Consider the following 27,248-nt stretch of genomic DNA (forward strand, 5'->3'; position numbering starts at 1 on the left):
GTCGTCGTCGTCATCGCTCTTTCATGTAGCAGGTGGAAGGAAGTGTATATATACATAAGGGATAGAAAGGATATAGGCAAAGAGGGACGAAGGGAAGGGAGCAGCGGCGCAGGGATAAGAAGGCAAAGGGACGCGAGGCCATTTGTATTCATATGAAAATATTATCTCTGTGGCGGCGTCTTCGTCTTGTGGATCGCTGCTATTGAGTTTGCGTGGGGACCAAGTCGCGGGCCCATTGTTATGCAACTCTCGGCTGGGTTATAAGCCAGCTCGCGGGGAGTCGGCCACGGTATGACATTGTATACTCTTGTGCATATACATATATTGTACAGTACCTCGATGCTGATCTCATTTCACGGAGGGAATCATTGCCATGTGATCCCTGCCCGCTGCAGCGATGAGAAAGTGCACCTATATAGAACCCACAGTGATTGCTTTGCGATGATTTTCAGACGTGTCTTGATGCATGTGGGAAAAAATATTTCTCATATTCGACAAATTCAGCGAACGAAGAAATGTAAATAATATCTACGAGATATTGGTACCATTGTACAATCATTTATTAATTACAAAAGCATCTATAAAGAAAGCCAGTATCTTCGTAAGCCAAGCACTCTACGTCACTGCTGCACTTGTGGCACAGATCTTCGCAGCTCCTTCGCAATGATCCATCGCAAAATATCAATTGGTGAACGCGACCTGCAACACCACATTAGATACAATATTTGACTCTATGGGTAGTGTAGCTTGTTGTTATCTGTTTGGTAGAGTACAAGACTCGTATCTTAAAAGTTTAGTGGATTCGTGACACAATGTATTATAACAAGAACAGTAAAACCCAGAAAAGGAATTTGTTTAATTATAATGAGAGCAAAGTGTATTTCAGCTGGCCTTTTTTATGCAACGCGAGCGCTAGTGTATTACTTGTATACTAAAAGTAGATAACTAGTTGTTTTTTTTATTAGTAGTTTGTCAAGCTTACCCAAAGTAACGTTCACGATGCAAAGGATTACGAGCACACAAATTAAATTTTTAACAAACATTTTCGTACAAATTATTCACCACAAAACTCCACTAAAATGTAACGAATTTCGCATCTTCTTATGTTCATTTATATATCACTTGGACACTTTGTTCCTCACTTATTGTGAATCTATTGGCGTTTTAGATTAAAGTTATCTTATCTGAATTTTCAAGAGTAAGTTCAAGGGTGGCAAATCTTCTTTGTCACTAGCAACAACAATTTCCGCACTATGATATTTACGAAATTTCAATTACGTTTGCTTTGCATGTATGTTTGATAATATTATCGATGGATGAGTGTAATATTAAATATGAATTTTATCATCTTTATTTCCATTTGATGAGAGATTCGTTGAGCAAGAGTTTTGAAGTACAAGTTCGAGGTATGCGTATTTTCTTTGTCCATGCGAATCGTCGATATTCGATGACATTTTTCAATAGATTTTTCTTTTTCTTCTCTAAAAATTAACATATCAGTGTCTCACGACACGCGATTATGTCAAGCGCTTTTATTACTTAATTGTTATCGAGATGGCTGAAAAAATTTCCCCAACGGTTTCGCGAATTTCAAGTGAGCTCTCTGGAAAAACGTGATCCCCCTCCTACAAACCAGTTTTTCCGCACAAAGACCCGACCGATGAGAAAACGCACGAGCGCGTATGGATCCTGCCCATCTACGGCGAGTCTCTTTTTTCCCCGCATACAGAGAGAAGCTAAGCTCTTCGCGGGTAGGGGGGGCTCTTTCTCTACAGCTTCTGGTAAGTGGAAAACATTAACGCGCGCGACTAATTGTCGAGTCGAGTGCGCGCGCGCCTCTCGTCTACTCCATCGGTGGTTAATCGATTCGTTGGAATTACCGCGAATTTCGCACACGCCTTACGAAACTCCATTGTCTCCTGTTTCAGCGCCTTTTTTGCGCCAACGACTTGACTTTACGTTTCTGTTCTCGCAATTGAATTCACTACGCGAGTCGGCAAAAAGAGTTCAAGAAAAAGAAATAATGCGTCGCGAGGCTGCATCTAGTCGTTCCTGTCGTAGTGACTTTAACGTGTGAATTGCAACTGCAGCATTGACAGCAGACTTTCAAACGACTGCGAGACGCATTCTTTATTTTTTGTTTTATCTATCTTCCAAAGTTTCTATTTGCTTCTAACAATTTTAATCATGAAATTGATGGAAAATCATGCCGATAATTTTTGGTCCATAAATAAATTATAGTGCTACTGACAATTATTTTTAATGGAATTCTTACAGTATAAACATTTATTTGGGATTTAGTTTAAGCAAAAAAAAAAACTTATTTTTTAAAATTGTATAAAATAAAAAAGTGGGTGTACAGTTAGATTGGTTTCACATGCGACGAACTTACATGAATGGTGTTTTCAACTTTTATTGATGTTTAAACGTTATTGTTGTCAAAGTAATAAAAAATAAAAACTACAGAGCTCCGACAATGTTCTATGACAAAAATAATTCCTTCATCCTCCCAAGATAAAGAAATATCAAATATGTATCGTATATGTAAAGTGACTGTCGTCCTCCGATGCACGTGCACAAAAAGTCTCGAGTATCACGTACAGCCCTGTATGTTATATCCACCAACACTGCAGAGAGAGGTCGAGCAAAAAAGCAGATAATAACAAAAAAGGGGGGGACGGCGAAGAATCGCCCGCTGCTACTATTGCTCGAAAGCTCGTAAAATTAGATACATGCACTAGCAGCGTCCTTCACCTCCTCCTCCTCCTTCGTCTTCTTCGAGGGCTGTTTCTTCCTCGTATAGCTGACGTAGGGTATATGTATAGAGGATAGCGCGCCCAAACAAGCGAGAAGAAGGGTGGAAAGTTTCTTGGCGCGCCGTGGTTTTTCGGGGCTCGTCTCGAGCAACATAGAGGAGAGAGGCCCTCGGGACGACAACAGCGTAGCAGACGAGGAGTCTTCGGGGCTGCCGGAAATTCACGGCTCTGGAATTGTGCGCGAGCCCTCTTCCCTTCTCGACCCCTTACTGTCGCTGTGCGGAAGACCCTGAGGGTGTATATGTATATGTGTGCGCGTGTGTGTAGAAATGGAGGCACACCTCGAGGCCTTTTTTGCATGTTGCGTGCCTCTTGTTCGGACTGAGTGGAGTTTATCACCGGGGATCAGGGGTCGCTGATGGTGTATTCGTATTTTTGACTTTTTTAGGTTCGTTGGGCTTTCATTGGTTTTTTAAATAAAATTTTATCACTCATGAAACTAACGGTGCAATAAACGCCTCCATTATCAATTGGATCTGAGTTTTAGGATATAGACACAATCGTAACGGTGCAAAGTATGGATACCAATGATTTTTTTTGTAAATTTGTTCAATTATACAGCCTAAAAAATTTTAAAGGTTAAAATTAGTGTTTAACTTTAACATCTCGATAATAGATCTATAGGTAGATTTTATATTAAAGTGGTAATAATTGTTGATAATTTATTTTTCAATGTCGAAACATTTACTCATTGTGTACAGGCTTTTTTTTTAGTTCATCGATTACAGGGAATTTTTTGTAAATACAAGATTGTCTTGTTCTCGTAAAAAATCAGATGCACCGCATGATAAATAAGATAAATACCACATATTATTTTCCACTACCCACTGTATATCAAATTTATTTACGATCTCTATCAATTTACCGAGCACACCCCCCTCCTACATGCACATACAGGAGCATACTCTTCTCAAGTTCAGAGCAATAGCAGCAGGATTGATCTTTCCCTCGTTCCGTATCCCCTCTGACACGACCATCCCCACGTTGATTTTTTTCTCTCTCTCTTTTTTATGAGACGTTATTGATTCTAATGACATTTTCGTTCGAGCGACACCTATATGTACTCACCAAAGCGTACGACACCCGATGCCTGTAATTGATACGCCCCTTGAGTCACACGAGACGCCCAGGCGTCGTCTATTTTGGCCCGCCCGAGTGTTAGGGCGAACGGAATAATCGATAAGTAGACAGCTCCAATTTTGCCGCGCGATTCGATTATGCGGCAGGCGCGAGGCTGACAGGTGATTTTGCGCTCGTCATCCGACATTTTTTCTCCCCTGTCTGCCTTTTTTTTTCTCATCCCGTTTCTGCGAACTACCAAAGTTTCGTATTCGCTAGCTTTACTTTGATTTATCATCCGAAAACGATTTTTTAATTGACGTGCTAACCTCTCGTTACGCTGTATGGTTTGAGAATTTTTCGTTGTGTGCTTTGAGTAATTGAAATTTGATTGTATTAAAATTTTCATGCCCATCATAGTGATACCAAAATATTTAATTGCAATAATATTACGTGGGTTGTGTTCAAGATGTTACGTTACGTAACTGTACTTGACGATAGAAAGCTAATTCGAATTAATTCAGTTTATCTTAGCTGTCGTCATATCACAACACTTTTATTTAACTTTTAATTAATTATGTAGGTCAACGAAAAAAACTTAAAAGTCGTGTGTTATGCGACGAGTGCGCAAGGCTGGTGATTTTTGTACGGTTTTTACGAACTTTTGTTCACTTATTAAGAGGTGTATGAAGTATTTTCTTTCGTATTTTTCTCAAAGTATTAAGTAGTATTCTAATAAAGTAAATTTTTTCAATTACAAAAATAACTATGCTAAAGAAAAAATAAATCTTGGTAGGGGTCCATTTAGAAACACAAAAAAGGTCAACTGTGAAAAAAATTGAACAAAAATGGTCCGTCTTATCTATGAAAGCAAATATATGATAGCTTTATTTGTTCATTTATTTAAGATGATAATAAAAATGTAAGCAAAGTTGCGTAATAAAAATCACGAGTCTGCGCACTTTTTTTAACATGTACGAATTAGGTGTTTCTTGAATTAAGAAGAAGTGATTTCTGACACTAGTATCCGAAATAGTTACTTTATGCACAAAGAAAGTTTTTCGCGTTGCTTTGAGTGTATAAAATTGAATTTTCCCCAAGTGCAAAATAGTGCAGGAAACGCTTATTTTCCACACACTAATACGAAAAAAAAACCCCCCTTTTTTAGAAGCTACATTATATAATTTCTTTTACTGTCTGTGCAAAAGGAGTCAAAATCGCTTTCCATTTAATTTTTCACGTACTAGTCGACCCCTCGCGCTTCTCCTTCCTTTTTCCTCGAGCTGAGGATCTCTTTGGAAATAGCTGATACTATTATAAAGCTGAGAACCCGGACGAGGCACTTGTGACTGCGTGTCTCTCTCTCTCTCTTCTCTCGAGAATGCATAACCCCCTGCCAAGCCAGCCCGCGACCCCGAACCAGCTGCGTGTACATATTATGTCGCGAGAGCGCTCGCGTTTGTGTATACAGAGACTCGCGATTTTTCGCGCATAATACAACTTGTACGCGCACACCTGTACCCACTCCCCGCAGAACCTATACACACCGTGCGTATATTTCAGCACGAGCCTTATTTTCTCTTATTCTTTTTGCCCCTCCATTTGTCTGCTCTCTTATTTTATTTATTTATTTTTTTTTTCCTCTTCTTCCTCTTCTGCGAGTGCGCCTCATTTCATACGAGCCTTCAGCAGTGGAGAGCCGAGAGAGACAGAGAGCTCTATCCTCTTTGGTATACAAGTACAGCCTCCGACCTCAGAGCGTTCGAAAAGACAAATTGTTTCGGAGCTTTCCATTCTTCTTCTTCTTATTCTCCGCGTTTCTCCCTTTCTTACACACATACACACATAGCGGCTACAGAAAATATGGAGGAGGATTCGCTGCGCATCGAGACTTTATTTCCCTCCCTCCGCTGTCGGCACAGAGAGTATACAGCCGCCACCCGCTTCTTTTCTCCATGCATTGCGCGTATAGTACCTATACCTTGTCGTCTCTGCTGCTACGCTCTCCTCTCCACCACTTCCATTTGAATAAAAGCAACGATAAGCACATCCTTAAAAAGAGAGAGAGCAGCTCGCAGCTCTGAATTGTTTCCGCTTCTTAAACCCCGACAAATTTATTATAATAACTACCCTCAGTCCTCTTCCTCCTCTTGGGGCGCGCGTGCCTTCTTTCTTCCTTTCTCGCGAGCCGACATGACTCGAGACTCGAGTTATTATCATCCGCAAGGGCCCTAATGCTCGCGCTGTCTTATCGCTGCCAACACGCAGCGGGGGCAGGCGAACGTGCGCTCGCCCACATTCTCTCTCTCTTTGTTTGAATATAATATCGGATTAAGCTGTGTGTGGTGTGGCCCTCGGCTGTGGGATCCTTCATGAATGGACTTGTGAGCTAATCAGGTGCTTATTTGATTGCAACTTTTATTCATTACATTTGTTCTTGAGATTAGAAATATATGTAAACATTAGAGTCTCCAGGAGGAAATATTAGAAACTGTACAAACTTTACGACAGGTTTTGGGTACGCATAGTCCAGTGGGGAGATTCGACCAGATTTTTTTCTTTATCACTCGAGTTCAGCGACATAATAGCGAAAGTACCTAATTCTGATAACGATTTTTTATCTTTGTGTACATTTTTTTGCTTTGTAGTATTTTAAGTTTGACAAACAGTTTAATTTAAATGAACACATGATTACAAGTCATAAACTATTTAATAAGATAATTGAATGTGTGCACTTGAGTGAACAAAAATATGTACCAATAGGTACCATAACTTGCTATGAAAAATTAGAAAATAACAAAAATAATAGAACAAGAGAAGAACTGTAAAAACGCTAGCAGGCTTGTGTGTATATTAAAACGCACGTGCGCACAGAGTATATATGTATGCACGTATATACACAAATATAATGGCAATGTAAGGCAAAACTGAGAGAAAAGAGAGACACTGGTTGTTCTCGTCGTGTATTAAACGCGAGCTCCTTGTTCAAGGAGTAGTGCCTTTTTCCACATCTTTTGTTCGGCCCTTTCTCCTGTACACTCACGCTCTTTTTTCTGCGTTTCATCCTCTATTCTTAATGAATACGTACGCTGGGCGTACTGCTACTCTCTCCAGCTCTCATAAAGGACACACAATGCTTTTGCTACCAGTTTCTCAATTCTTTCAAATTTTTCGCGCTCTAGGAGAGTAGGGGCCAAAGATGTCCCTCTCACTTTGCTGCGAAATCCTGTCTTTTTTTTTTCTCTCTGTTTCTTTTGTCGAGAACAGATGAAAAACTTTGAATGAACATTTTTCGAAATCTTTTTCCACATTTTTGTTTTTGACCCTTGAGATTTTCAAGAAAAATTAACCATGTAATCAATAATTTACTCGTTGATTTTCACAATTTTGTATTGAAAAGTATGGAAATGATTGCTGTTAACTGTAAGAAAATTGTAAAGAGTTCTTTGAGAAAAAATTATCCATGCACATTTTAATTCTGTTTATACATTAAAAAAAATAAAAGCATGATTATAAATAATTAATTTTTTAAAAGCATCAAATAGTTTTATTTATTTATTTTTTTTCTTTAATTAACACAAAAAAATTAAATTTTCATTCAAGTTTGTAGCTTAACTCATCGACTTCGTTTATCTCTCGTACTCCTTCTGTCACGTCGTTGCTGACAATCCAAACAGCTCCATAGTCTCCCTTGTTGATTATTTCCATCACAGCAATGGCAACACTTTCTGGCCTAAAATGGCAATGTAATTAGTTTATCATTATTAAGGCAAAAAAAATATTCCATTTTCACATTAACTCTTACTTTTGCATGTAAGCAGTTTTGAAATATTCCGAGAGAACTTTGCCATCGACAAAATCAAGCAATTTTTTCGGTAATTCTTGTTTGTTCGCCAACGGTGTGTTAGTCAAATTAGGACAGAGACACACGACATTAACTCCGAGACTTTTATTGAAATTCTTGAGAGTGAAATATATGAAAGTACGTTAGAGTCTTATGAAGAAAATCATTTCTTAGATTCAATGGAACGTTTTATTACATATAACTGCTGAAATATTTTATCAGAGTAATGGTATTAAGAGAGGCACAAAGTACTTGATTTAAGAAACACTGGTGAAATTAAATATTTGTATGCACACAAGAAGAAAAATTTTTATTTTTTTTATTTTTTTGCTTCAATCAAAAATAATCAAATACTTCTGAAGAAATACTTTGTCATCACCGCGTAATGTAACATTTCATTGAATCCAAGAAATTCTTTTTCTTAGTGATACGTATATATAATTTTTTTTTAATTTTTACTTTGAGTGATCTAACAAAGGAAACGACAGCGTGCTTTGTGGAATTGTACACAGGAAACATTGAGAAGTTACGTAAGCCCGCCGTTGAAGCAATATTGACGATTACCCCCCCTTTTCCACCTTTATCAGTTCTCATATGATCAATTGCCATAAGTGTACCAAACACTACTGCTTTCTACAGACAAATGATTACATTTATGAAAAAATTCGAATGCACTTTATATTATGTCATTATTACTCACATAATTAATATCGATACTCAAATCAAGTTGTTTTTCATTTATTATTCCAGCATTATTTATAAAAATGTCAACATGTTTCTTCAATTCGACAACCATATCAAAATTAGCTACAAATATACGCAACCGCAAGAACAAATTTTATCAAGAAGAAATTTAATTATGTTATGTAAATAATTTACCTACCTTTGAATTCATGCTTGTTACTTACGTCACACGAAAAATACCCGAATTTATTTTTATTGAATTTTTTTTCCAACTCTTGCAAACTTTTGAAAACTTTTTCATCATTAGATTTTGGTAGATCAAACATAGCGATGTACTGCCAAATGTTTAGAACAATTAGTGTTACATTATTAACTAATCAGTTAATGGTGGCTTAACATACACAAGTTATTTATTGTTATGAACCTACCTCTACTCCATTTTTTAATAAGTGTTGTACTGTTTGAAACCCAATTCCTCCGAGACCACCGGTTATTACGGCTATTTTGTTGCTGATCTTTGTTTTTACATCCATGATTAAATGCTGTAACTAATTAATGTATAAGAACGCATCTACCTTTTAAAATCTTAGCTTCTACTAAAACGAACTGAATAATCGTTTTTGAAGATAAATTGTAAGTACTTCTCTCTACGTGATCACGATACTGTTTGCAACTCTGCTATAGATTTCTGTTTCTTATCTTATCATAAAAATTTATCAACAATAAATCTTTAAAAAAGAAATAAATTTCTTGTTCTCTCTATTTATGCCAGCCGTATATGCGCTACAATCACCTCACCTGTGTCATACGGTCGTTCTCGATAAGCAGTTTAACACCTTTACGGTATACATACGTACTCACTTGAACATTACCACTAATGATTCAGGCTGCTTACAAGGCTGCAACTGCTTACACTGCACATAATTTTTTTAACGTTTTTTTAAAAATAATTAATCTTAATCAATAATTTTTTTATCTAAAAAATCTTTTTTGGTAAAAGTCTTAAGTCTTACCTTCAAAGTCTTTTTTGCATTATAATAACTTATAATATATTTAAATAATTAAATGGATCTTTAGTCAGAAAATGACTTTGTATTCGAAGATTTTGTCTGACTCCCAATGACTTTAATATTGAAAATGTTAATTCTGGATTGATGAAAGAGAGTCGCCCGATTATTAAAACAATGGATGCGATGGTATACATCGTAAGCGACTCCAAGAAACGTGAACCAACTTACCAAGAACGGCGAAGAAAAACAAACAAAGCAAGTACTCCAGAAACTAGAAACATAAGCGATGATACCTAAACGCGCCCGTAATTGGCTTCAAACAAACGTGTTCGGGGAAAACCTCCGAAAAATCTCGAGAGCGATTCCATCCCATCCTCTCGCACTCTGATAAACATTCTCCGATTTTCAACAATCGGCGCTTAAAATATCCCTCTCGAGACCACAAACGCTGCCGGCTCCCTTCTCGCAACGGCGGTCTACTCTCTTCTCTCGACATCATTGAAAAACAATCGAAATTAATCTCTGCTGTCTGCTCCAAGCTGGTCTCGTGTATACCTACCCGTAAAATTCATCGCCGCAGCTTCGATCTATTGTTTTCTAATCGAGCGCTGCAGCAGCAGTGGCTGAAGAATTTCCAGGACGGATCCTCGATTATCCAGCAGTAGAACGAGGCAGTGTCGCTGATTGAAGTAGCCGTGAAGACAAAAGCTCTGTTTGCTCGCGGTGGGCGTAAAGAGGTTGTGTGCATGCGCTCTGCGGGAAAAATATCCGAGAGGCAGGAATGACAGCGAAGCAGGACAGGATGAGAGTCGTACGAGGGGGTGGACTTGCTCATCGGCTGGAGGCGCCTTCTTTTTCCTTCCTCGTGATATTTACGACGTCATTTCCTCGGCTGACTGTCAATAATTTCCCTGGGGGACATGCAGAAGGCAGAGAGCCGCCCACCTCGCGTGCCCTCCTCCCCATCTTCAACGCTGTGTGTGTGTGTAGTCTTTATACTTTTCACATCTTGAGCTTTTTTTTCTCCTTAGTATATTATGAGCATCTCTAGCTGTGTATTCTAACTTCCTTTCTTCCTCGCCTCGCTTGAAACTGTTCGGTCTTCACTCTTTTCCATTTTCCGCCTTTTTGCACCAACCACCTTCCTCTCCGTCATCGTCGTTTCCCAACCTTTTTTTTATAATCACCTCTCCTATTTTACTTACCACTCCCACTACTTTTACTTCGAGGGCGATTGTTTGTTTTTGCGTTCGAGGTAACAATGTGATTAAGTTTTTCGTTTTCATTTTTTTCTGTACCTATACACTATACAATGTATGTCCTATCACTCCGTTGGTTTTGCAATTTTCTCATGTGTGGAATGTTATGCATGTATGGGATTCTCTCGGTTAGATTGCAGGGTGTTAAAAGAAAACATCGATTTTCTCGAAGGTCATGAATGCAGGGGGTTTCAATTGTGATCATGGATACCTCGTATACCATAATTAGATCCCTTTAACAGTCTTTCCAATAAATGATCTAGTCAACTTCGAATTGGTAACTCCTAGCAGCAAAAAGACATTTGCCTCTAGTCAGACTTTTTATTCTGAATAAAGTGCCATGATGTCTATAGTAATTAAAAAAAAAAAAAATTTGTTTTTTGAATAAATAAGCATTACATTTTTGGCAAAAAATTATGTTTGAAAAAAATAGAAAATTTATCAGTGCCCATGTCTTTCTCTAGTAAGATAAATAAAAAGCTTCGCAAGCTCTGTTGTATTCTTCATATTTTTATTTATTTTTTACCTCAGTACATTCATGACTTTGCAGGGCTTGCAAACCTTCTTTAGCAATTAAACAAAATAACGCATCAGTATCGTTGATACATTAAATACTTTTATGCACCACATAGCATATTGAGTCCACTTACGTAACCTTTTGTTTTTCAAGTTTCATAAAAAATTACAGCCATGATCTTGTTTTCCAGAGCGTTTTTATTTCCAAAAAATTTTAATTTCGCGAGCTCGCTACGTCCAACGTTGAAAAATGAAAAACTGTGCTCCTCGACATGGAAGAAAATTACGGCTTATTGAAAATATCGAGCGCGCAATTGAATAAAAACCAATAAAACGTAAGCGAATTATCGTAGGGTCGCCCCTTCTCTCTGCCGTGGGAGCCCCGAGGCGCACCACGACTATAAGGTTATACGCAGTGAATTAGAAAAAAGGAAGTTGGTTACCACCGCCGATCGGATTACCTTGAAAATAGTATCATAAATCATACCAATGGATTTTCCCTCTGTAAATAAAAATTTAGCATAACACATGTCACGTACTAATACCAACCCCCTTCGAAAGGGAGAATTCCTCCATTCACACGCTCCGATGCCGTGTCTCGTCGATACAATACACGTCATCGTATGCGCATATTCAATTTTTCTAAACCCTCGTTCTCGTTTACCTGTACGTCACGCAACGCAAGCCCTTATGCTAATACTTTCACGAGTCACCCTACTGCCAACTCTTTAGAGTGTGTACATACATTTAAATACATGATCCAATCAATACTCTCTTGTAATTTTGCACAGCGAGAAGCTATTGTACCAAAAATTTTTAATTGTACTCTGAACGAAATTTTTGTGCATTTAGCCATAACGATGGACTAATTTAATATGAATGAATTTTAGATGATGGAGTGAGGATGGAATAATGTATTAAAAAGTTGTGACGAGTCTTAGAATAAAAAAAGGAAGCATTTTACGATGTTCTCTTTCGCTCATTACACTCAGGCTAGCAAACGGATGTTAACAAATTTGTAGCCTTTAGAGAGGATGGATTAAACATCCCGAGATGGGAGACGCCACTCGGTGTACATAAATAGTATCCAACTCGAGTCCAAGTCGAGCATTTAAGGATCCAAAAATACGAGCTATTTTTTCTTTCCCTTCTTTTATCCGTGAGTTTTGTTTAAGCAAGTCCGCGTCGTGTTTACTCACCATTACTCGAAAATCGCCCTCTTACTATACCTTACATACACATCTCAGAGTAAGACGAGGACGAAGAAAAAAAACATGTGCATTCTTTTGCTCAGTTATGATATAACTTCCGCCCCGACGTTAGGAGACAGAGGAGTAGCAGATATCCCGTCATTTTCTTCTGCTCCTTCTTTGCTGTGCCTCCCCCCTTTCTTATTTTTCTACCACGGCATGTAATGAAAAGCAGCGAGCCGGAGAAGACGTGCCCGCGGGTGTGTAGCGTCGCCGATCTCCTCGCCTATACTTATACATGGCCCCCGTTGCGGAGTAATATGGGAAAAGTCGGGAGTAAGCGGAATGAAAACTGTCCAGCCGAAGATCAAAGCTGAAATTTTTTTTTTTTTTCTTTCTTTTGTCGCAGTTTTTTTCTCCCTTTCTTCCTTGGGTGCGCTGTTGAAGGGGAAAAAAAGTCGTGATAACCGTTCGACGGTAAGATTTGGGATTTCTTTTTTCTTTTAGCCTTGTCTATGTAGCGTTGGAAATTTTGGAGAATGGAAAATAGTTTCTTCTCTTGTACAAAGTATCGAACGGAAGAAAGAAAGAAGTTTTTCCGAATGACTGGCTGCGGACTTGGGGAAAAATTGCTTTGTTAATAGACCACGACGTCTTAGCTGATTGGACACAAACATGTATATAATGGCTCGTGGGTAGGCGATATTTTGTACATTCAAGGAGTGGTCTTACTTTTTGTTTGGTTGATTATCACATTATGTTGAATCCACTAGTATTTCAAACTTATTAAGTTTTTTATTCTTAAGTATCTTTTTCACAATATAATACGAAAGATATAAATACGAGTAATTACCTTAAATTTCGTATAAAAATATTACTAATAATCATTTTGCAAGTCAAAATTCACCTGAGATCTATACAATTTATTTTGATTAAGAATTTGTAAAATATTCTGATAGCAATCTCTTGATTCCTTTTTGAAAATGTTCTTATTGTGACCATTTTTATGCAATAAACACACGATCAGTCAAAAGCTAGGTTATTTATAAGGCTAAGTTGTCATTAAATTATTTATTCAAATCTTGAAAATATGGTCTATTGATCTAGCACCTTTGCGTTGGTTCCGTTGAATTTGTTTAAATAATAGATAATATCCTCAAGTAAAAATAAATTTGGTGGCTAAGGTATATGATAATCTTCTTAATTTAACTTTGTCATCGATTTTGAATTTTGATTTCTGTACGATTTCTCATAATCCCATAACAGAAATCAATAAATATCGAGCTACAAAAAACCCAACCCTACTACGTACCATTTTTTACAACAACTGAAATAAAATATTCTACAGAGTTCACCAAATTGCTAGAAAAAAATCGAAAGTCTCGATCGTAAACAAGGAAAAAATCTCCACGACCCTATCAGCAGGTCTCAACGCAGCACGCGCTCATCTTTATTTTCCAGGGTGCTCCTCGTAATTGAAAAGTTCCAAAGTGACCTTGGCGAAACTTTCACAGAGTTAAACGACATAAAAAAAAAAAAAAAGATGAGGCAAGCAGAGCTCCAAACAGAGGAGTAAAAGAGAACGAAAGCACAAGGAAAATGGTGGCAGTGAACTCGTGCATAACTTTATTAGCGGAAACGCCGCCCGCAGCTGACCTTAATGGAGAACATCTCCTTTAACTAATTTGCAATCAGCTCTCCGTCTCGGGGGCAAAGGAAAGAGGAGTCAGATGACGGCGACGGGGGTAGTAGCGCGGGCGCTAGATCGGGGCCAAAGCCGTGCCACCACTTCCATCCCTCTCCCTCCCTCACTCGGCCAGTTCAGCTTCACCGTGACCCAGAACTCTTCGGTTCCTTCCATCCCTCTCCTCCCCACTACCGGCTCTCTGTACAGCTTAGCGTGATACCGCCTTATCCCCTTTAACTCATTAGACTCAATCAATTATACGGCTTGCGTTCGGTGCTTCCTCCCACCTACCCTCTCCAGCCTTGGCGAGTCCGTCCGCTAGCTTTTTCCATTCGTGGAGCCCCCCCCCCCTACACTCGTGGTCTCGCTACCTATTATTATTACTTGCTCACTTTAACTTACTTACTCGCTCTCTTTCTCTCGCCGCGACAATACCAGTAGTACAGCGCATCGGCGAGCTTATAATTGTCAAGGGTCTCTTTCTCTGCTTATATATAGTGTCTCCGTCTCTTGGCTCGTAATTTGCATAATGTTTCGGAAATATATGAACGACCTCACTGGGGCGAGTGCCATTACGGCTCGTAATTTATTCGCTTTCCTCCTTTCATTCGCGACGGGATCGCTCTCGTTATAATCGATCCTAAAGTAGTTCGAGCAAATGACACACTTATGGCCTCTTATGCTCTTTATCTTTCGTACCCTCGTTTTCGCATGCATACATACAGTCTCAGCTATGAATGGGCCCTCTCATTATATTAATCAGTTGGTGTGCGTGTATACAACCCATACCATTGAACTTTCATTTTTTTTTCAATTATGGTAAATCGCGCCTCGCCAGTGAATGGACCACGTAAACGTTGTTTTGTTGTTTATCGCTCAAGGATCGATGATCGATGTAGTTATTAGTTTTCACACATCTACGAAACATTTATTTTATTTGATACAGGTAGGTGCATTCCATTGTTTTTCTTATGATCGATTATAACATTACCTTAAAAATATCATAGATTTGTTTAAAAATGTATAAAAAAAAAATTTTAGCACCTATAATGTCGTGTCTTACTCATGATTTTGTATGTTCATTTCCCTCCTGAACGAGCTACAAATAACAGTCAGTATCAAAACAGTGACGCTGTGCCTCTATTTATTTAAATCAAGTGTATTAAACTATAAAAGCCAGCCTCACACGGTAAAACGAAACTGCCGAGTCTCTGAACGAACAAACAGAATATAAGTCGTGTGCAGCTCGACAATACCTTCAGACCCCGACGTCAGCACATACACGAACTCCTAAGCCCTACAACAGTCGAGCAAGGTTTACCTGTCTCCAAGTTCGTACTTTTCTCCCTAGTTAAGGAGTTTGAAATTCAGCGACGCGAAGTCGTCCCCGCGCCAACTCGGTGTACTCGCACAAAAGCACGAATGACTCGCAGTCTCTCCCCCCTCTCTCTAGATTGAAAATTCAGTCAAGCGTAGGAAGGAAAACTGCCAGGCAAGGAGGAGGAGGAGGAGGCAGGAAGAAACTCGTGTTACATGACGCGGTAGCGTATACCCGCGCGACCGAGGCAGAGGAGAAAACGAATGATGATAACAGGGGAGACGAGAGGCACATTGTCTGCGCCACGGTGACAGTTTCCAGGAGTCGAGGCTCGCTGTGCGCTTTTGCATGTACGTTTAACGTTAATTTGTGCGATAGAGGAATCATTGATTTTTACTTAAGAGACTCGGAGACAGAAGACGACGACGAGGACAATGCTGCTGCTATTGCAAAAGTCAGCGGGACGCTGGGGGCTGTAAAAATAGAGAGAAATGGCGCGAGAGTGGCAGACATTAGGGAAGACTTCGAGGGCGAAGGGGAGACTTTACTTTGTATAATAGCAGAAGTCGTGCAGGAGGGAAACAGCAAATGGATGTACGGGTATGTGTGACGACTCTCGGGAACGACGCGAGCGAATGATAATCCGAGCGAGAGGAGTAAAATAAATGCAGTGGCAGGACTCTGGAAATAAAGTTTCGAGAGATAAGGGAGGCGAAACGGGGATGTGGGGGTGGTGGTTGCGAGAGGAAGAGGGTGGAGTGTGCTTGCTTGGGAAAGAATTACTTGGAACGTTTTTCTGCTCGAAACGAACCGAAAACCTGTAAAAATGTACCAAACTTTTTATGTAGTTATATGTGGTTATAGAGTTGGGTTGGGGCGTGGCTCTGTACTGAATCAATGATACATGTGACAATGGAAATCGTAATTAATTAAATTTTCGTTATTGTCTAGTATTAATCAACCGAAGCGAATCGAGTGGTGCGACGTAAATACTGCCAGAATCGTTTTACTAATACGATTGGCTTGGTATCTACTGATAAAGTTTTTTTTTTTTTTCAATTTATTAGTGCTTTATTATAGAGGTGATAGGCAATCACTCATTTTGTGTCCACTAACTTGGTAGTTTTTAAAAACGAACACGTCTAGTTTTCTTAGTCAATAGTCTGGCTGTTGGTCGAGGTACCATAGCTGAGTTTAAATCTGTGTTTTTCTTCTGATTTCAGTATTTTTGTAAACACTGTCTTTTTATTTTCATCACATTATCTTTCTATCTTTTACTTCATCGCTGGTTTTTATTAATTCATCAACATTATTACAAGAAGGTTATTTTCATGTACGCCAGTAACAACAAGATGCTGTATCTTGGAATCTCGATAGTTATTTTATTAGCACCAGGTAAGTCATTAAAATTAGTTATAAATTATATGCTTCAATAGCGTATTATTTTTCGACTCAAGTAGTAATCTGTAGTGTAAGAGTGTGGTCCAGAACTGCAATCATGTTCTTGAGCCGCACGTAACATTTCTCACAATTTTGAAATTAGAGCCACAAATTTGGAATATCTATCTGGACGCAGAAAGTGACAAAGGCTACTTTTTCTAGGGATGTTTGTTCGGGTTTAAACAAGTCAGCCAGATGATAAGTGTCGTTATTTGAGAATTCAAGGAGACTTTGTGTCTTTGAAACATTTGTTTGTATTCAAAACATTCGAGCAATTAGCGCGTTATATCATGACACTTGCATCACCAGTATAAACGTTTTGAGAGTGAAACAGATTAGTGCCGTGCACAGCTATACATATACCTACACATTTAATGAATTATATGATAATTGCAGTCTCTTAAATTGAGTTTTTTTTTTAAGTTCATGATCCTAAATCTAGCCTCTTAAAAATAAAGTACTGTTAAAACTACATTATATTTCGTATTGGGCGGCTTGGCTAGTTAACTGCTCACTTTGCGTCCTGGTAGTGTTATTTCCAAATTTTTGGTCAAATGAAGTTTCAACTTATAGTACAAGGATAATCAAAACATGTCTCTATTTAAAGGTACAATTGCTTCGGTAACAACAGACAATAGACTCGTTGAACTTCGTAGTGAGGTGTTAATTCAAAAATTAAGTTCAAGTGGATTCAAAGACGTATGTCGTGGGGCTCTTATTTTGGAAAACTATATTTTAACTGGTGCCCATTGTGTCAACGATTCAAACGCAATATATTCCATTGCAGCTATTTATGCAAATGTGAGAAAGATTATCATTCCGGATTATAACACGTAAGTGACTTTGATCTTTTAAGTTGTGTACCAAAGTTGAATTTTCTAATAAAGTTTGTTTCACTTAATCACTGATCATTATTGCAGGGACTTGGACGATTTTGCACTTCTTCAACTCGATAGACCAATAAAAACTGTGAACTCCTACCAATTGCCATCCTCAAAAGAACAGTGTGACTACGTAGTTGCCAATTTGAAAAAATGGGAACTTGTCATCAAAAAGGGAGAGCTCCAATCCTTCCAGGACGATGTTTATCAACACGACGAATGTAACGAAGAGCCATTAAATCAGTTCATTGGTGACACTAAACTTACCAAAGATGAATTATGCTTCTTTTCATGGCCTAAAAAAATAAATACAAATATCATGAGATATAATTCAGAAGTAAGTATATTTTACGTGGAAAAATGTATCATGAATTATTTGCATGAAACAATTAAGAAAAAAACAATTGTTATTTTCCCCAAAGGATATCACTGGCAGCCCTCTCATACAAATAAATGATAAAAAAGATACCTACCTTATAGCTATTACAACTTCACTTATCAACAATAAACATTCCCAAACGTTTATTGCCACGAAGATTTGTAACTACCTCAACTGGATTAAAAAATTTACAACTCAAAGTCAGGATGATGACTATAGTTATGCTAACTATTTAAAGACTATTTACATTAAATTAGAAACCATCGTTACATCGATATATTGACATAGTGAGTAATCTAATTATTAAATGTACATGCAAAATTTCAATGATGCAAGTAAATAATTTTTCTGCTCTACATTGAAATTTGTTTAATGTCAAAAGAAAAAAATTAACTGGGAAAATGTTGTATTTACAATTATATCATTTGAATAATATTTAGGATATTTATACTACATTTGAATATGTATTTATATTTGAATTTTTTGTGTTACTTGTGTATATTAAATTTTGTCTTTAAAATAATACAAATTGAAATAAATTCCTTGTTTCAAAGTTTTTTATGCTCTTTATTTCATACACACAATTTTCAAATGGTCTACAAAACTGTATAAACATAAAGTTTGTATGGTGTCCTAAATTATTCTCATTCGCATACTTTGATCAAATTCGTGAGCATACAAAAAAAATCTGTCTCATTTTTTAGAACCCTATGTAAATTAATTATTTATGGAGAATAGCTCATATCTCGTCACTGTAGTACAATATTGGCATCATTAAAAAAGAAAAAAAAATTCCACAATAGCTGATAAATTTTTCCAGCAATAAATAAGACAGCAATAAAGTGTTCGCGAGTCTCATCAACAATAGCTCCGAGAAATAAATTAAATTGCAGTCGCACGAGCTCCGGCTATTGAAGATATTTCAAAAGGAAAAAGAATCCCAAATAATACAAAGTTCAGCGCATAGTGAAAAAAAGCGACCAAGAAAGAAAGGGGGGGGGGGGGAGAAGAAGCCATTAAACTTTGACAAGCGTAGTGCAATTGTTCGTCCTCTCGTTGTCGTCCTCTTCCGTTTCCCCAACACCCACCTAACTCCAGCTCCATCCTATCCTCGGAAAGCGCCTCTAAGTGAAAAATTCTCCGTAAAAGAAGCTTTCTCGCACGCGCGCCAACTAATCTCGCGGCCTGCTCTTCTCCCTCGCACAAAGAAGCTGCGCTCGACACTTCACATACTCGCACACGTACACAGACGCATCACATCGTACGTACACATAAAGACTCGAGAGCTAAAATTCGGAGTAATAAGAAAACTCCAGTGGTAGAAAAGAAGTTCAATATACGCGGAAGGAAGAGAGCTTGAAATATGCTCTTTTGACTCCTTTGATTTCACGCGCGTGTCTCTATGGCAAGGACACGTTGACTCTCTTTTTTACTCGGGACCACTATGTATAGCCAGCCATGGCTTTGGATATTGGGTGGAGAAATTTCTACCTCGTGTGATTTTTCTCGTGTCCTTCTATTTTACTCCTTCTCGTCTTGTGCGTATATAAATCCCTCCTTTGGTTTTCCGATACAGTTTTTCCTTAGTAAAATAGTCTTACTTCTACTATCTATTAAACGCGCATTTGGTGTTTGTCATTAGAGTTGGGTTCAGGTTTTTTTGTTTCTTTGTTATTTTTATACATGACATTAACTTTGATATGATAGTAATAATCAATAATTTGACAAGTATTATTTTTAAGTATATATTTTATGGGTGTGTATATGTATAGTATTTGATAGCTAACAAAAAATAATGAAAATAAGTAAAAAAATTTTGGAAACTTTAACTTGTGATGTATCTTTTTATCCGTTTATTTAACCTTGTTTACGTTGACATTAGAAAATATTAATTTTATATCATTCAAAATAAAGTCATAACAACTTGTAAGTTTGAATATCTTTTCTATTATTTTTAGATAGCCTTTGTAAATTTTATTTGTAATAAAATAAGTAAAATAATGTCAAATATCATTATTTTTCGAAAGACACACGTCAATAATAAGTCGTTATATTTAGTCACAGTATTAATAGGACAAATAAAATTTTTAAGTAGTAATTGTACGTATTTGGTCATCCATGGGGAAAGAAATAAGTGTGAACAATTTTAAACATCTATGTTGCATCCTTCACTTCTTGGTACCAAAAAATCAAGTTAAAGGGTTGAAACGTACAGGAAAATTCTAAATTTAATATCGAGAATAATACACGAAAATCTTTTTTTTCCTGCCATCGCTATTTTCGTGCCTTTATAAAACGACTGTGGAATTTTATCTGCGAACCAATTCGAAATTGTGTTTCAAATCATTCGAAGAACCCGAGCTAGAGGATCAGAATGCAAAACGTAAAATGCACTGTAATCTCGCATCTTTCTATTGTCCCTCTCTCTTCCGTACTCTTTTTCTTGACTATTCGTAAAGGCAAAAGAACATCTGTACGAGCACATCCATCATAAGCATTCCTTTTTCTCAATGTCTTGCAGCACAAAAATGAAGGAAATTGCAAAAAAAAAAAAAAACTACGGAAACTCTCCGGGAGCCAAAGCGATAAAATAAAAACGAAACTAGTACAGGGTGACAGAGGAAAAGGCGTGACAGTAAAGAAAGAGAGAGGAAGAGTGGCGGCGGTGGCTGGCTGAGAAAAACGAGAGACGGAAAAAAAGCACACACACAACCTTTGCCGTACATTTTATGTCTCTTCGTCTATTGATTCTCGAGCTCTCTCGAGTGCATGCAGCAGCAGTAGCTGCTCTCGGAATAAATTTGCGATCGCTCGTCGGCTGGGGCGCACCGCGAAAAAAAAAAAAAAAAAAAAAAAACAAGTCAAGGCCCATACTCTTTCTCTCTTGAATTCAGCAAGAATTTTCAATACCCGTGTTCGTCTTTTCTCCCTCTCTGATGCTTTTCTCACGCGAGCAGCCGTTCGAGATTCTCATTCGTACCGATCCATCCTCCTCCTCCTTCTCCTCCTTGGGCAGCACCTCCTTCTTCTGCCACTGCTTCACCTCCACCCACCTGTCCGCCCCCTTTCTTGCGATTCGCGCCAGATATGTAGATTTTTCCTAGAGTGCCAAGCAATTTCCCCCATATCCCTCCTTCCTCGACGCTGCCGATCCTACGCGCAGACGCAAATCGAGAAGCTTTTCTTTTCCACTTTTTTCTATTTTTACTATTTCATACAGCTCCTAGCAATTTCCTTCTAATGTGAACTTTTAACTCTGTGCTTTGTTCCCTGCCTCTGGCAATTATTTTCCGGTTTTTCCTCGCAACGATATCGCTCGTTTTCTCCAGACTCGCGATTTTCCACCAAAAAGGAACTCCCATCGGATCTTCCGTTCTTCCTGACGTTTCTTGAACGAAAAAAGGCCAGCTGAATCCTCACCACCTCCTCCGTGCGTCGCTTATTCTTTCCCGGGCATCCTTTACCCCAGCCAAACGTCAGAATCGTTACGAACGATGATTGGCGGTAATCTCGTTACCCATTACGTTTGAATAATCGACCTGCCGATTTTTCGCGACTACGCGATCCTTGCATGGCGTAATGAGGCGTAGAAATCCCTCCCCCCCCCCTAAACTCTGCTGTATTTTTCCTCGAACAATAATTTTTAAAGGAGCACCACCCCTTCTTCTTCTTTCCCTTGTCTGGTGAAACCCCCGGCGCGCAGTCCTTTTTTTCCCTTTTCTCCCTTTCATCTTCCATCACGGCCCGAACACGCGATCGCTCCTCGTTATAACCAAATTCAATTTTATGTTAAATATCTTCTTCGGCTGGCCTAACCTCGATCTCCTCCCCTGTTTTTTTCTTTTCTCAGTCGAGCACCTACATTAATCTCTGGTATGCGTGTTCTAAATTTCGCCTCCAAGTACACTTGCTCCTGGAGCTATTATTACTATTATTATGGACATTAAAAGCCAAATTTTGTTTTTCCATCCCATTTCATGTGTTATTGGAGCGAGCTGTGTACGCTTAGCTTTTCCAAATCCATTTTCACGAGCTCTGCCTAGTTTTAAGTTTTTCAATGTTTTGGTTCTCTTTGGTATCAAATGGAAATTAAAAAAAAAAAAAAAAAAAGAAACTCTAGATCTTCGGTACATAAAAAGTTGTAAGATTGCCTTATTGGCTCATCCCCATCCAATCCTTACAGAGGATGTGGATGGAAAGCCCTCGCATCACCTCACAAGCCATTTGATAGGAAAACACGCGAACCTCGAAAGCTCACTTGTACGACAAACAATCCGTATTACACACCGAAAGCATACAAGAGAGAGGTATAGGGAGGAAGAGAGACACGGGCTCTCGGCTTGATGTATATCCTGCTCGAGACAGGCAGACAGGCCTCTTCTCCCCGGTCTGTCGAACGAACTGGGGAAAGGGATCGAGGGATTCTAATCAAATCAAGGGAGGATACAGAGAGTCGAGTCCCGAAGTCGCATTCGACAGACAGCTTGCGCTGTGCTATACACCATCCTAATATACGCACATCGGTACGGGAAATATACGTGTATGTATTCGATGTGGGTGGGAGGAGAAAGAGGATCAAATAAAATTGGCGTATAGGAGAGGTGCTCCGCTACGGATGGAAGGTATACCGGGCCCAGGGGGGATCAATCTTCTTGCATTATACTTCCACCCCAGTATTTCTCCTTTCCTCTCTCGTCGCAAATATATTTCACCACACCTTCCTTTTTTCTTTTTATCTCTACTATACTCCGCTGTTCTTCCTCCTTCTCCCCCCCCCCCCGTTCTCACGGGCGAACAACGCCATTGCCCGCCATCCTTTTTACTTAGATACACGTTAGTATACCTACACCAATACCGTCCCATAAAACTCCCTGCCAGTTGGGAAACCTACCAAAAAGCTTTTCTATTCATTTACGGGCCTCGTGCTCCGGTTTCTGCAGCACTATACTGGTACGTACACAGATACCAAAATACATACCTACTAGTGATAAACACCTAAGCGACTTGAAACTCATGTTTTTCCAGAAGCTCGAAAATCTACCTTTGTTTATTCAGTCCCAGGTAGTTATCAATCATCAATTGATTGCAATCTCATTAAGCCATCTGTCTATTCCCAACAATATGTTTGCAGCCACCAAGTATGCACGTGATATCCCTCAATATAAATAATGCCTTTTATGGCATTTTTCTTAAAACTCTGCTGATAAAATTCAATTGTTGGTTCTATGATCTTTCATTTATCCTGTTGTCACACCTCTGTCTTATCCATGTTGCCAATGTAAAAACACATGCCAAAAAGATGTTCAGTATTCTCGCACCGTAGAGCTCAACCTCTCTGCTACGTATACATAATATCCCATCTGTAGATTTATCGAGTATGGAAATGTCCATTATTTCATGGATTACTTCCAAATCTGCGAGCGTTTTCTAGTACACCTCTTTTAGGCTTATACCGTCCGGGAGGATTTTTCTGGTAAGGATGTACAAAAGAGTAGTATAGAGGCATTGCTGAAAAATTGTAAAAAAAAAAAAAAAACCTTATGAAACGCTGTTTAAGATTTGCAAAACACTTTTGCAACGTACTGTTATTTTTTTTGCATAAACCTGTATAAATTAACAAAAGGATCCTCGAGGGTATTTTTATCAGTGAGGAAGTGGGAGGAGAAGGAGCAGGAAGAGCGAACGAGCAAGAGCAAGGGAGCAGAGGAGGAAGATTGATCGATCGCTCACTTTCATCCCGGGCTTCATTCTCCTTTTCTTGACAAATCCTTCGTTATTCATGCCTTCCTCTTCCTCCTCCTCCTCCCCCCGTCTGCTCCCTCTGCACAAGCCGAGCAGACCAGGTGCGTTTCCCTCCTCTACTCGGCGTGGCGCCTTTTCTGCCAGCCGCGTGAAAGCCTCTGATGAACACAGGATGGCAGATAAGCGTATACAGTGTGTTGGTATAGCTACACGCTGGTATCGAGCAGCAGGTTGATTTCATCCGCACGTCTTGTGCTGGAAAAAGAGAATAAATTATACTTTGGAACAAAAGGAAAAAAAAAAAAAAAAAAAAAAAAAAAAAAAAGAAAAAAAAAATGAAACGTACAGGTGAAGAGATACACGAGGATTATGTGTAGATAGGGCGCGCGAAATATCTCGAGAACAGGAGAGAGGGTCGATTTAATCACTTGGCACGACTCGCCGAGAATTTCTCCGCTCCTCTTACGTATACATATATACATGACAATGCGCTACTTTTGCTCCCTTCCAAGTATATACATAGTTCCGTCCAGGCCTCTTTTCCCAAAGGCAACGCGCGAGGAGACACTTGATCTCACGAGCGAACGGTCTGGAGTGAGGCATTGGGGCCCGTTCAATTACCAATATGCCGATATAATACATACACGAGGATGCGCCGTCGCGGATTACGCTTTGGATGCAAGTCACATCGAGAAAGCCTCTCTCTCTCTGTCACTTTTTTTCTTTCCTCCCACATGCACTGGCTTTGTTCCAACTAGTCACTATAGTTACGGTACAGGAGCCAATACAGAAGAGATAGAGAAAGACAGAGTCGTCCCTCTTCCCATTTTTGCTCCATCGCAGTGTTGTTTCTTTCTTAAAAATATCCTTGCGTGCCTTATCTCCGGACGAGCCGGAGACAGACTATGCTTGTGCTCTTGGTTATACATCCAATTTTCATCACTTGAGTCGCTCTTCTCTCTACCCCGCCTCGGAATTCGGGCCTCTAACGAGCGAGAGAGAAATCGCGAAACGACCCCCCTCGCGTCACACGCGAGTACCTGCTAAAAATGAGGCGGAAAATAGGGGGAGTGTAGTAAACGAGCTTTTCAACGGGGGCATGAAGGGCAGGGTTGTGTAAGACGTTTGAGAAAGTTTGAGCTGGCGTGTATGCGAGGGGGTTGAAATTTGCCCTGCCTGAAAAAAAAAAAAAAAAAAAAAAAAAATGCCACGCGCACTAAAGAGAGAAAAAGAAGGAAGAGGCGACGCTCCTAATGCGATTTCGATATCGTCGCCCCGAACATTTCGCGAACTCGGCAGCCCCCTCCCCCTCCCCGTTTCCTTTCTCCCGTCCGAGCTCCCGTCTACCATGTACCGCGTATACGTAGACGGCCCGTAGAGAAAACGCCATGGAATCGAAATCGCGCTAGTATAACAAGCGAGGGAGCGGAGAAGGGAGTAACTTCCTGCGCGAGGGTGGGCTCGACTGCTGATGGTATGAAAAAGGGGTGGTGGGTCGGGCGGCGGGGGGTAAAAAGAGTCGGAGCGCAGAAATGGAAAAACGAATGAGGAGGAAAAAGCGTCGGAGGAAAATGGGAAATATAGAGCGGGAGGCGGGGTTTCCCTGGTACATACACTTTTTTTTTTACTTACTTCCTTCCTTCCTTTTATCGCGAGGCAGCGTCTCCCTGGGGTTGAGGTCTGGAGTTTTCGCAGACGATGTTTGGTTAAATAAACTCACCGCCTTCGGGATGGTTTTGCCAGGAATGAAAAATTCACGGCTGAGTAAAAGTCTTGTCGTTCTTCTTCTTTTTTTTTGTTGTGGAACAACTGAATGTGATTTACGAAAATCTTTAACGTACGATTTTTTCGTGTCAAGCAAAATTTCTGTACAAAGGTCCATTCGACAACACACGAGAGAGAGAATTGAATTGAATTGAATTGGATAGTTTATTGAGGCTAAGGACTCCTGAGAGAGGGAGAGAGAGGAGAAGTTACCGCAGAATTTTCCAACATATTTTACTCCTCCCAGGCGACAAACATTACCGAATGAAGGAATTTTAATAAGTAGAGGGGAAAAGAGAAAGCAACGAAAAACATTCCACGCGCGCGCGCGAGGAGACGAAAGGTAAAACTTGTATAAAACTTCCGGCACGGCAGAAGCTCGAGACATCGGAAGCAGAGCTGGGAAAAAAACAGCGCCGGGAGGCGGGGGGGGGGTCTTCAGGCCGGGAAAATTGAAAAGGGCGACGTAATTGCGAAAAAGTGACGGAGCAAGGAGAAACGAGCGAAGAATAGATAGAATCGAGATTGGGTTTGGAAAAAACGCATCGGCGTCGACGCGAAGGAAGGGGGAAGGCGGAGGTTAAAAAAAAAGAGAGAGCCCGAATGGAAGAGCTTCCCATCTACCAAATAAGAGAAATGGTCTGGAGATCGGGGCGCGTTACGTATGCGAGGACGCGTCGCAGCCGGGAATAAGGTGAGGAGCAAAAAAAGCGCTATGGGTGAATATCTTTTCCCTCTGCCATCTTGGAATCGACGATGTCGATCAGGCGGAAGGAAGGAAGGAAGGAAGAAACTCTCCTGCGCAGCCAAGGAAGGGCGCACTCCTGCCGCCTCTCGGTTTCTTTTTTTTTCTTTTCCCACATGGAGAAAAGAGATACGAGCACCTAGAGCACATCCTTCCGTCCAATACCGCGTGTGTCCTTACTTACATAGGCACACGCACGTATACGCTCCTTTCGATTCACGGCACCCCGACGACTCGACGTCTTCCTCCCCTCTACAAGTATATAGTTATACACGTGCTATAGCGGGAGGAGAAATAAGAAGACGCCCCGGCGACGAATGCGCGGCCACGTACGTCTTGTGGTATATACGTGCATGTACGCCGATGCGAGGCACTCGATTCGCTGGTTAGTCATCTCTCTCTTTCGTGCTCGATCCTCGCATGCGTATTACTTGCAAAAGTGGCCCTCCGCGAGAATTTCTTTTCATTTTCATCCTGCGGAAAAATGGCTGATGCTGACGATACAAACACAGCTCACGTGTGTGCATTGTCGAGGGGGCTAATCTCGGCTTGGCGATTGCTAGCCGATGAAGCAATTACTCGTCGGCAGAGAGGAAGCTGTGAATCCACGAGGCACGTAGACGCACTTGCTGCGATAATGAGGGTACGCGCGCGTGGCTCGGTTTAATGGAAATGATGCTGCTGGTGCTGCTTCTGCTGTATTCTTTTTTTTTTTTTTTTTAATCATTATTAATATGATTAAGCGTTTATTTCGGCGTAAAGTTACAATCTTTTCGGACATTTGTTTCATGTATTTTAGTTGATGAATTTTTCTTTCATGATTGGTTTCAAAATTTTTTTTTATTGAAATTGATCAAAATATAATTTGATAGCAATTGTAAAATTAAAATATTTTACACCAACACATTTACATC

General features: G+C 39.6%; 2 protein-coding genes and 1 long non-coding RNA gene across 3 annotated transcripts in view; 1 reads left to right on the forward strand and 2 right to left on the reverse strand.

The window, feature by feature from the left end:
* Positions 1 to 27,248, forward strand: part of MESR6 (misexpression suppressor of ras 6) — a 522,313-nt gene that overhangs the window by 77,890 nt on the left and 417,175 nt on the right. The gene's annotated exons all lie outside the window — the stretch shown is intronic.
* Positions 539 to 1,069, reverse strand: LOC149374959 (uncharacterized). The gene is made up of 2 exons (XR_016292955.1): positions 983 to 1,069; positions 539 to 699 (listed from the first exon to the last, which is right to left on the reverse strand). It is a non-coding gene; the product is annotated as an uncharacterized LOC149374959 (long non-coding RNA).
* Positions 7,470 to 9,056, reverse strand: LOC106636182 (alcohol dehydrogenase 1-like). The gene is made up of 6 exons (XM_014348501.2): positions 8,832 to 9,056; positions 8,603 to 8,738; positions 8,420 to 8,526; positions 8,179 to 8,352; positions 7,681 to 7,835; positions 7,470 to 7,608 (listed from the first exon to the last, which is right to left on the reverse strand). Exons 1-6 carry the CDS (start codon positions 8,934 to 8,936, stop codon positions 7,470 to 7,472), a joined length of 816 nt encoding a protein of 271 aa, XP_014203987.2. The 5' UTR covers positions 8,937 to 9,056.

Source organism: Copidosoma floridanum, unplaced genomic scaffold, assembly GCF_036245765.1.
Source record: "Copidosoma floridanum isolate Cflo_tuat_1 unplaced genomic scaffold, Cflo_Japanese_pri ptg000013l, whole genome shotgun sequence".
NCBI lineage: Eukaryota > Metazoa > Arthropoda > Insecta > Hymenoptera > Encyrtidae > Copidosoma > Copidosoma floridanum.

Excerpts from the sequence above, each read along its gene's own strand:
- LOC106636182 (XM_014348501.2), bottom strand. The coding sequence starts at position 8,936 with ATGGATGTAAAAACAAAGATCAGCAACAAAATAGCCGTAATAACCGGT. Across the intron at positions 8,739-8,831 it reads TATTAAAAAATGGAGTAGAG|TACATCGCTATGTTTGATCT; the intron begins GTAGGTTCATAA and ends AACATTTGGCAG. Across the intron at positions 8,527-8,602 it reads TAACAAGCATGAATTCAAAG|CTAATTTTGATATGGTTGTC; the intron begins GTAGGTAAATTA and ends GTATATTTGTAG.